Source organism: Alexandromys fortis, unplaced genomic scaffold (assembly GCF_014885135.2).
Source record: "Alexandromys fortis isolate MF-2015 unplaced genomic scaffold, M_Fortis_MF-2015_v1.1 scaffold_6, whole genome shotgun sequence".
Taxonomy (NCBI): domain Eukaryota; kingdom Metazoa; phylum Chordata; class Mammalia; order Rodentia; family Cricetidae; genus Alexandromys; species Alexandromys fortis.
Window position 1 is genome coordinate 12408821 of NW_026067902.1, and position 11753 is coordinate 12420573.

At 36.1% G+C, this 11753-nt stretch overlaps 1 protein-coding gene across 5 annotated transcripts in view; it reads left to right on the plus strand.

Moving 5' to 3' along the window:
* The window catches only part of Trpm7 (transient receptor potential cation channel subfamily M member 7), an 89404-nt gene that overhangs the window by 56323 nt on the left and 21328 nt on the right, over positions 1-11753 (plus strand). For all 5 annotated transcript variants that reach the window (XM_050131579.1, XM_050131544.1, XM_050131553.1 and 2 more), the window contains 5 exons: positions 1763-1889; positions 3932-4116; positions 5734-5866; positions 6943-7655; positions 9631-9698. In XM_050131579.1, the coding sequence (XP_049987536.1) occupies positions 1763-1889; positions 3932-4116; positions 5734-5866; positions 6943-7655; positions 9631-9698 (1226 nt within the window). The remainder of the gene's footprint in view (positions 1-1762; positions 1890-3931; positions 4117-5733; positions 5867-6942; positions 7656-9630; positions 9699-11753) is intronic.

The window sequence follows — 11753 nt, forward strand, 5'->3', positions numbered from 1 at the left end:
ATGCTTTCCAGTCAAACTTAAATGTCCTGCACAATGCATTAACCGCAGAAAAAACAAAATGTGTAATAAAAGTCTGTCCTAAATTCTTATCGCTTGGAAAGATACCTCTCAGGTAATGGATGAGGGTACCATTATTAGCCTAGACAAAGCCAGGGAGGTCACTGACAGAAGTAATGGCCCTATGTGAAAACTGAAAAGCTTACATGATGACAACCTTTTAAGGCAATAACTGATTTTTTTTTGAGTTTATATCAAAATTTTGAAAACCTGAATAAACTGATAAATGAAGTAACTCTCTCTGTCCAACCCAGTCTTAGAGCATTACGTCTGTTGCCCATTTCTGTGAGGTAAATTTTTAGTTTGACTGATTGGCAGCAACTTTCAGGGGTGTACTGACCTCTGCATCTGAGCTGTAGAGTACACTGTATGTGTTCTCTCTCTCCCTCTTCCTTGCCCCACACTTGGATCTCTCCTACACGACCCTAGTGGCTAAAATAGTGATGTTTTATATACCTGTCAATTTTTATTTAATGGCTTCTCATTCAGTGTCATTTTTCAGGGTTTTGTTGCCTGCTATTTTTCTAATGGTGTCTTTTTATATGAATCTTATAAAACATAGACATCCTGGGCAAAGTGTCATACACCTGTAATCCCAAGACTTGAGATGCAGAGACAGGAGGATGTCTGTGATTTTAAGGCAAGCCTCGTCTACATAGTAATAATTAGAACTTCAGTAATATATACATTTTAAAATAGTGGCTAAATACTAGCTATAAGTGTACATATAGAATTAATTATATAGAATTGATTATATAGAATTGTTTCTCATTCATAATGGTTTTCATCCCTTCTACCCAAATAAATCTTGTGCTATTCCTTGTAATTGTGGTGGATGTTAAAACTATGCCCCACCTTGCTTGACCTAACTTCAAAAGTATTTCATGTATGGATAATAGAAACAAGGAATTCAAATCTAGTCATTTAAAAATATATATTTATAAACCATGCAGTGGTGGCACACGCCTTTAATGCCAGCACGTGGGAGGTAGGGGCAGGTGGAACTCTGTGAGTTCGAGGCCAGCCTGTTTTACAGAGTGAGTTCCAGGACAGCCTTAGAGAAACCCTGCCTCAGAAAACAAAACAAAATTTAAAAATACATATATTTATTTTTGATTATATGTATATTTGTTTGTCTGTGTGTGGGTATATGCACCTAATTGCAGGTGCCTGTGACAGCCAGAAGCATGGGATCTATCTGAAGCTGCAGTTACAGGTGGTTCTGACTCACCCAACGTACGTGTTGTACTGAACTCGGATCCTCACTTTTAATCATTTAGCTATCTCTCCAGACCCCAAATCTAGTAATTTTATATTTAAAATGCATTTTAACTCTTTGGAGACATAATGAAGTCTATAACTTAGTTTACTGTGAATCCGTCTTATTCAGATATTTTTCTTATATAAATGCTATATTTCACTGTATCCAGGGTTTTTATCTATGTTTACCCTCAGTCTAAATCTGTCTTCAGATAGATGAACATGCACTAACCCTTGCTTATGTTTAGTTCAGTAGTATGGCAGAACCGAAGCCCCACAGCCCTCAATGTTGGAGTCCTTGTAAAGCAGGCTCCAGTGCGGCCTGTCAAAGGTCCTTGTCTTTTAACTCTTAAGCAGATTTGCAGATGCTCAAATTTTTCTGTTGAGACAAAGAACCTGGAACACCGAACTATTATGTTTAAAATTCTTTTCTCTCTTCCCAAAGTGTGTGCAAACGATTCCACTGTCAAGGAAATCTGTGGTCCTGGCACATGGCTGACTCCATTTCTTCAGGCAGTCTACCTCTTTGTACAGTATATCATTATGGTTAATCTTCTTATCGCATTTTTCAAGTAAGAATTTTATTTACTTTATTTATTTGATACAAAGCTTTCATTTTGAATGAGATACTGTTTTTTTTTTTTTTTTTTTTTTTTGGTTTTTTGAGACAGGGTTTCTCTGTGGAGATACTGAGTTTTAAAATCTAAATTTTATTGAGACTTAAAGTATTAAATATTTTGGAAAAATAAGACTTGATTTTTCAAATCAGAGGAATTCTAAATGTTAGGTTTTATTATTTTCAACATAAAATCCGTGTGTGCATTTGTGTTTTATATCTGTACTCCTTCACGTGCGTATGTGCATAAGGATGTGTATGATATGGAGGGTGGAGGTAGATACTAGGTGTGTTTGTTGATCATTCTCTACTTTAGTTTAAACTTAATTTTTATTTTCTGTGTTTAGGTATGTTTTTGCTTGCATGTATGTTTATACTACATTCAAGCAGTTAACAAACTTGTGAGCTTCCATGTGGACCTTGGGAACCAAACTCTGAAAAAATAGTATAGTTTATGGCTTAGTTGTCTCTCTAGCCCCTCCCCATTTTTTAAAAGATTTATTTATTATATACAGTTCTGCCTGCATGTTTTCATATACTCCACAAGAAGGTACCAGATCTCATTATAGATGGTTGTGAGCCATCATGTGGTTGCTGGGAATTGAATTTAAGACCCCTCCCTGTAAGAACATCCAGTTCTCTTAACCTCTGAACCATCTCTCCAGTCTCAATCTCTACCTTACTTTTAAAGAAAGGGTCAAAAGACTGGTGAGGTGAGTTGATAAAGGTGCTTATTAACAAGTCCCCAAGACCTACATGGTGAGGAGACCTGTGCACATGACACACATAGGAAAAAACATGTTTTAAAATTTTTGATCTTTATCTCAGATTTTTCTTGGGTTGCTAGAGAATTGCAGAAAAACACAGAACTTAACAGTAATTATACTTGATATTTAGGTTATATTTATATAACTTTTTTTTTCAAGACAGGGTTTCTCCATAGCTTTTTGGTTCCTGTCCTGGAACTAGCTCTTGTAGACCAGGCTGGTCTCGAACTCACAGAGATCCACCTGCCTCTGCCTCCCCAGTGCTGGGATTAAAGGCGTGCGCCACCACTGCCCGGCTTCATATAACATTTTTGAGAATATATAAATTGTGGTTCTCAAAATAATCTTACTCTGTGTGTGTGTAAATGTGCACGTATTTCTTGAGACAGTTCTGGCTGGCCTAGAACTATCTTTGTAGACCAGGTTGCCCTGCGTGTAGATCCACCTCCCTCTGCATCACCATGCCTGGCAGTTTTATGTTTAAGCAGTTTTTAATGACTATGTCATTCTCCATGATCTAGATCGTATTTCATGCCAGTATATTAAACTGCTTCATTAGATTATCTTTTTTTTTTTGCTGCTAAACGTTTTTCTTTTTTTAAAAAAAAATTATTTATTTATTTATTATGCATATAATATTCTGTCTGTGTATATGACTGCAGGCCAGAAGAGGGCACCAGACATCATTACAGATGGTTATGAGCCACCATGTGGTTGCTGGGAATTGAACTCAGGACCTTTAGAAGAGCAGGCAATACTCTTAACCACTGAGCCATCTCTCCAGCCTGCTAAACATATTTTTGAAAATTTTTTTTTTCCTTTCTAAATGTTCAGAACTTTTGAGGATATGTACTTCTAGGGCTGTTTGACTTTAAATCAAAATAAGGCTGTGTCCCTAGCTATGTAAACCAGGCTGGCCTCAAACTCACAGTTATCTGTCTGCTTCTCTCTCCCAAGTGCTAGGGTTAAAGACTGTTTTATTCATTACATATAGTTTTGTAAAAGCCTCAAGCCGTTCCCTTCCTGCCCATTTTTCTAAGGTTATTATTAAGGTCCTCAACAATATCAACCTTTATGTTACATATAGTTTTTTGTTTACATTTTTTTTTTTTTGTTTTTCGAGACAGGGTTTCTCATTTTTTGAATGAAAGTATACTAAAGTACAGAATTAAGGTGAAATATTTAGTATTAATATTTCAGAATATAACTGCTTTATTTTTGTTCATTCTAGTAATGTATATTTACAAGTGAAGGCAATTTCCAATATTGTATGGAAGTATCAGCGTTATCATTTTATTATGGCTTATCATGAGAAACCAGTTCTGCCTCCTCCACTTATCATTCTCAGCCATATAGTTTCCCTGTTTTGCTGTGTATGTAAAAGAAGAAAGAAAGATAAGACTTCTGATGGACCAAGTAAGTAAAATAAATTGAGGAAAATTTTTTTTTGCTTCTCAATATTATACTTGAATGCTAAATACTGATTTTAGAGATAAGCTATTAGTTATTGTGAAAATTCTAAATTTGTCTCAACATGAAGCAATTTTAGGTACAGTTTGAGTATCTGCAAATAAGAACTATGATAATTTGGATATTAAAGACCAGTCTTTTTAAGAATTAGAGTGAGCACATAAAGTGATAGCTATGAAATCAGACTGGCCAGAAGACAACTAAAATTAAAAGTCACTAAATTATTACAAGTGCTTTCAAACATCAAATGTTTCATAAAGTGCAAATAACTAGACACAGCAGGAAAACATCTGAGTCTGGGTAAAGAATGTGATGACATGGGTTGGAGATATTTTGGTTGATTAGGGCGCCTACTTTCCTCATCTCCTACTTTCTCTTTATTAGGCCAAATAGTATTATTTTTTTTTCTTCTTTGAGATAGCGTGTATTTTGGAGGCTGTTTTGGAACTTTAGACGAGGCTAGCCTTGAATTCACAGAGCTCTGCCTGTCTCTGCCCCCTGAGTGCTGAGATTAAACCACCCAGCCCAAATAGTATCCTTGATTATTCTTATTTCAAGTATAATATGTCACACATAAATGTTATATCAGTTACAAAGAACAAAAAGTTTTTTTCAGCTGGGTTTTGGTGGTACATACCTTTAATCCCGGCACTAGGGAGGCAGAAACAAACAGATCTCTGTGAGTTCGAGACTATCCTGATCTTCGGAGAAAGTTCCAATAGCCAGGGCTGTTACACAGAGAAACCCTATCTTGAGAGAAAAACAAACAAATTTTAAAATATGTTAACTTTAGCAACACCTTAACTTTCTACCAATCAAAAGCTTAAGTGTCCTCAGATAAATTCAGATCATAGCTGAGATGTCTATCTATTTCAAAAATGCCTTGATTTATGACTTTCTGTTTTGTTACTATGAAAACTTCATAAAACTGCTTCCATGTTTTAACATGGAATTTGGGTAATCTAAATCTCTGTTTCTGGGCCAATGTAAATCATATTTGGCTTTAGAACAAACTGTTTATCATTTAAACAATAGCAAAACAATATGATCATAAAAGTCAATTTGATATTTAACTGCTTTTGGGGAATGGCCCCTCAGTTCTTGTTAAAAATGATAACCTATGTCATTTTACCTGTTCTTGAAACCTGTTCTTCCAAATTAGTACATCTTCATACAACCTGCGGTAAATCAACAAGTCAGTTATATTTAAATTTTTTGTGGTTTTCTTTCTCATAAAATTCTTAAATTTCTCCTACAAGACACATGATCAGAGAACTAAGCAAGAAATAGGAACGACATAGTATTAAAGAAGAAAGTAAAAAGAGACAAAATATCTAAAACTTGGGCATGGTTTGCATGCCTTTAATCTCAGCATTTGAGAAGCAGAGGCAAGAGGGTGTGTGTGAGTTCCAGGACTACATAGAGAGACCCAGTCTGTTAAATAAATAGTTGTCTATCAAATAAACAAAAACAATGAATAAGTAGAAGGAGAAAGACACGAGCTGAAATCTGGTGGGTAGCGTTCATTGTGTTCTAATTTTTTTCTGGTCTTCTTCTCCTTAGAACTTTTCTTAACAGAAGAAGATCAAAAGAAACTCCATGACTTTGAAGAGCAGTGTGTTGAAATGTATTTTGATGAAAAGGATGATAAATTCCATTCTGGGAGTGAAGAGAGAATCCGTGTCACTTTTGACAGGTAGATAGTCTCTTTAATTATTACTGACTGTATGTTAAAATGAATCCTGTTAGCTGATATATGTTCTCTGTTTAGTTTAGTTTATCAGTTAAAAAAAACTTTATATTACAAGCATTGAGAAATCAGGTTAGTTCTTTACATTTGCTACATGTAACCCAGTAGATCTCTTGTTACAAGCTTTTATTTTATGTGTATGAGTGTTTTATATACGTGTGTGTGTGTGTTCACGTGTGCATTTGTGTTCATGTGGAGGTCAGAAGAAGGCATTGATCTCCTGGAACTGGGATTCCAGATGGTTATGAGCCACTGTGAGGGTGATGGGATTCAAATCCTAACTCCTCTGGAAGACCAGCAAGTGCTCTTAACCACTGAGCCACCTGTCTAGCCCCTTACTTTGCTCTTTAGTGATGCTAGGGGTCAAGCTCATGCCCACACTTATTAGGAAATGCTTATACCTCTTAGTCTGGTCCTCAGTGCTCTTGTATTTTGACTGTAGTTACAAGGAGAGAAGAGTTGGTATTTTCAAATTTTCAAGAAGATAAAAGTAATGTTTTCATAACTATTTTAAGGCTTTTGTTTTTTTTTTTACAATGTTTTTGTATTTGTATTTGTGTGGTATTTGTGTATGACACTGATGGTAGTCCTTTGTATATGTAGTTTTATATACATTTTGAAGGAGTGAACTCAGATAGCCTATGGAACAAAATTTGTTTGTAAAACTTTGTGTTTTAAGCCAGGAATGGTGGTGCGCACTTTTAATCCCAACCCTAGGGAGGCAGAGGTAGGCAGATCTCTGTGAGTTTGAAGCCAGCCTGGTCTACAGAGTGAGTTCCAAGACAGTCAGGACTACAAAGAGAAACCCTGTCTCAAGGGAAAAAAAAAAAAATATATATATATATGCCCCGTGTATGCATGCCATGTGGAGGGCATGTTTGCTGTGGCTTCAGTGAAGACTTTAGAGGACAACGTTTTCTCCTGACCAGATTACAGAGCCCAAACTTCGGCCTTTAATGAGCCATCTCCCTGTCCCATCTACATTATTTTTAACATCTGAAATGCCCTTTTGTCCCCTGCAGAGTGGAGCAGATGTGCATTCAGATTAAAGAAGTTGGAGATCGTGTCAACTACATAAAAAGATCATTACAGTCTTTAGATTCTCAAATTGGCCATCTGCAAGATCTCTCAGCCCTGACAGTAGATACATTAAAAACACTTACAGCCCAGAAAGCTTCAGAAGCTAGCAAAGTTCACAATGAGATCACTCGGGAATTGAGTATTTCCAAACACTTGACCCAGAATCTTATTGATGACGTTCCTGTAAGGCCTATGTGGAAGAAGCATAGCGTTGTAAATACACTGAGTTCCTCTCTTCCTCAAGGTGATCGTGAAAGTAATAATCCTTTTCTTTGTAACATTTTTATGAAAGATGAAAAAGACCTCCAGTATAACATATTTGGTCAAGATTTGCCTGTGATACCCCAGAGAAAAGAATTCAACATTCCAGAGGCTGGTTCCTCCTGTGGTGCCTTATTCCCAAGTGCTGTTTCTCCCCCAGAATTAAGACAGAGGCGACATGGGGTAGAAATCTTAAAAATATTTAATAAAAATCAGAAATTAGGCAGTTCACCTAATAGTTCACCACATATGTCATCCCCACCAACCAAATTTTCTGTGAGTACTCCATCTCAGCCAAGTTGCAAAAGTCACTTGGAATCTGCAACCAAAGATCCAGAACCTGTTTTCTATAAAGCTGCAGAAGGAGATAACATAGAATTTGGAGCATTCGTGGGTAAGTTTGGCAAACTATTGCTGTATATTAGTGTTGCTTTTGATGTCAGAAACACTACCTTAGAAAAGTAATTAGCTAATTAATAAAAATGTACTATAAGACAGGTTGCCATTAATTATAAACTTATTTGGGAACTGTCTTTTGAATTTACTGCATATTCAGTTGGATTTGTCAATTGTTGTTAGGGTGTGAGTGATTTGTGAGTGGTAGATTCTAGGGTAAAAGTAGAAAGGTATAAGGGAGGTATTGACACCAATATGAATAGGACCAATGTGTAATTTCATATACAACCAAGACCGTGTTGAACGTGACTGTATGCTACAAGTAATTTCGTTAGGGTTAGAGGGACAGCACATACATTCATTACTTAACAGTGATACAGTAGGCATTATAATCATATTAAAAACTTTAATAAAACCAGAAAAATAAATGGTTCGCCTAAAAGCAACTTTTGTTACCCAACCAATCAAATACATGTCTGTATTTGTGGTCTACTCAATTACATATGTAAAGATGAGAATATTTCTAGATAGATGATTTTTCTTTATGTGTATGAGTTTTTACCTGCAAATGTCTGTGTACCATGGGTGTACCTGTTGTCCACAGTGGTCAGAAGAGGATATCAGTTCCCTTGAAAGTGGAGTTATGGATGGTTATAAGCCACTATGTGTGTGTTCTTAATTGCTGAGCCATCTCTCTAGCCTTTGTCACTTTTATTAGATATCTTGTGCATTAAAGAACCAGCACAAAGGAGCTACCTTTTAAATTCTTTCTACCTCCTTTCCCACACACTTACCTGAGCATTGGCTAGTAGTGGGTTTAAGGGTTCATGGATCTGTTGAGGAACAAGCCTGAGATCCATTAGAAAGTAGTTCGTTCTACAGCATTCATTCCACTATTGCACCAGAAAAGATTGTTGCAAAAGAAAAGTCTTTTACATAATAGTGATAGCATAAGTAAAGTAATGGGGAAAAAATACTCTTTTGACTCTAATCATGTTAATAACATTTGTGAAAATTACTTGATCAGGAAAGGAATGGAGGGCTAGACTGTAGTAAAATAACGTGTGAATGTGAGGAGTTGGGCAATTATCTGAAAGCTTAAATGTGTTAAGTGGTAATATAGACCTAGCATATTTGAATGTTAACAGCATGCCATATAGAGGAGAATAAACAGCTGAAGAGAGAAAATGTCATAGGGCTAGCTGAACTCTGTAATATGGGAGAATATAGTGTTCTAATTGTCTTCTGATAGAGTATTAAAATATTTAAAGAAGTTTTTTTTTAATAATTTGCTCTCTTAGAGTGATATTCATACTATTACAAGGTCTACCTGAGGCCTTTTGCCTTTCTTGTCTGACTTGTCCATTAACTTTCTGTTCTAGTCTTTAACTGTTTTTCTAGCTTTTCCCAACCTACAAATTTACCTAGTCATGGACACTGTTATTATTATTTAGAGAATCTGTTAATAAGACCATGTAGAATATCCATATTAAGGCCAACCTGGCATGTTATCTAGGTATCAGATTACTGGTATTTATTATTAGTTTATGTGGTTAATTAAATAACATTTCCTGCATTAAATCTATCCCAATCTTACCAAGTCTAAGTTTCCCTTAAATTTGTTTGGCTATCTTGTTGCTCCTTCCTCTACCCCCCTTGTGCTGGGATACAGATGTTTGCCACTAAGCCTGGCTCAGTCTATTTTGTATTTCATTAGTAAGAGTAAAATGTCCCCTTCTAATTCTAAGGTTGACTTAGATTGTTTGTGGGGTTCTCAATAGGAGATTGTTTGCTGTTGGACATCTTCCTGGTAGGTATTTTCAGTATGACATATAAAAAGAGCTAAAGGAAAGTTTACAGAGCCTGAAAACTACTTAACAGATTAATATAAATCATTTGTGTCTAAGATTTTACTTCATCTAATAGGGAAGAAAAAGTTTCATTGTAACCTTTTTTCCTTTTCCCCTGTTAAGGACACAGAGATAGTATGGATTTACAGAGGTTTAAAGAAACATCAAACAGAATAAAAGAACTGTTATCCGTAAGTGACACTTTTAAATGTCAGCACAATTAAATGTGATTTCACTTTTTTGATCATTTCTTCTAAATAGAACTAAACTTTTCAGTAAAAAGTAGGTTAGCAGAGATTGTTTTTAGTATGATTATCATACACTTGAAACTATCAGATACCTGAAACTGTTATCATTATATGATTACCCCAGATACCTGAAACTGTTAGGCTTCAAAGAGAAACATGAAAAAGTTCAAATTAGCTTGCATTTTTGTTAACTAAAATGTTTAACAGTTTTTTAAAAAGAGCGTTTCCCTGTTCATTTTCTATGGAGTTATTACTGAGCTTAACTTTTCTTCAAGGACCCAAAGTTTATTAGAACACGATTGTTCCTTTCAAAGAACTTGGAATCTAGAAGTTAAAAGGCTATATATGATGTACATAGATAGAGTATTAAATAAATTCCAATGACATCTAATGAATGAATGGAACAAATGGCAAAAAACAAAAAGATGTATTTCTTGCCTGAAAAGTAGTTTTTATTTCTTTTGCTTTCATAAATTGCCCATAGCTACTCATCACCTCAAGAACAGTGATGTAGCAACACCGTGAGTTATTTGAAGTGTTTGAACTGTTCTGTCCCTTAAAGAACTTACATTTTAGAAATGGTCAAATAACAAATACAGGAAACAGGATTTGTTCCTAAAGATACAGAAATATAATAACTAACATGCCTTCTGAGTCATCACTCATATGACCCAGAGTTAACTGTGTCATTGCTGTCAGGCATATGTAAAAGGCAGGCTCAGGTGCATTGTACTAAAATGATGCACATAGTAAGTATCTAGTGGGTAGATGTTGTCAACTCATAATTTAATTGGTGAATATATGCAAATTGAGAGTGATGAGTCTATCTTCTGTTTGCCTTAAAGTATGAAAATAGTTGTATGATTTTCTTGCTTCAAAAGAACAGCAGGTTGATATATAAAACATGATCGTAGGGTATTCATAGGTGCCTAAATACCCAGTAAACATCTCATTAGTGTGTGGGAGTTAGAAGATGAGCTTAGCATCCACATAGCCTTTAAAGGAGGTGCTCGTAAGTTTAGTGTTCCAGTCCTGACACTGTTCTTTATCCACAGTCCCTCCTCACTCCATTTTACATCTTAGTGGGATTTCTGAGACAGTCTAAATCTAAATCCTTATCTGCCTTGCCTCTCCTTTCCAAGAATGGGATTGTAGGCATGTGCTATTACATTCAGCTTCTTTGCACAGTATTTTCTATTCATTTTAGTTCTGTTGGCATACTTGTAAAGTTCTGAATATTTTCATTACATATGATAATTTTGAAGAAGAAAGCTAGATAAGTAGGTTGGATGCATTTTAGCTGGCACATCATACATGATAATGAAGTGGAGTTTTTTTAGGTAAATGAAGTACTCTGGATATCCTTAAGTCTTAGGAAAGCTGATTTTAAATTAGCATATTTTTATCATATTTTCATATTTCCAGTATATTGTATATTTTGAAAAGTGTGCAACATCAAAGCCAGAGATGCTTAGTTTTTTTTTTAAGTTTTTACTTATTTATTTATTTATTAAAGATTTCTGTCTCTTCCTCGCCACCGCCTCCCATTTCCCTCCCCCAGCTAAGTCCCCTCCCTCGTCAGCCCAAAGAGCAATCAGGGTTCCCTGCCCTGTGGGAAGTCCAATGACCACCCACCTCCATCCAGGTCTAGTAAGGTGAGCATCCAAACTGCCTAGGCTCCCACAAAGCCAGTACATGCAGTAGAATCAAAAACCCATTGCCATTGTTCTTGAGGTCTCAGTAGTCCTCATTGTCCGCTATGTTCAACAAGACCGGTTTTATCCCAGGCTTTTTCAGGCCCAGGCCAGCTGGCCTTGGTGAGTTCCCGATAGAACCATCCCCATTGTCTCAGTGTGTGGGTGCACCCCTCGCGGTCCTGAGTTCCTTGCTTGTGCTCTCTCTCCTTCTGCTCCTGATTTGGACTTTGAGATTTCAGTCCGGTGCTCCAATGTGGGTCTCTGTCTCTGTCTCCTTTCATCGCCTGATGAAGGTTAATAT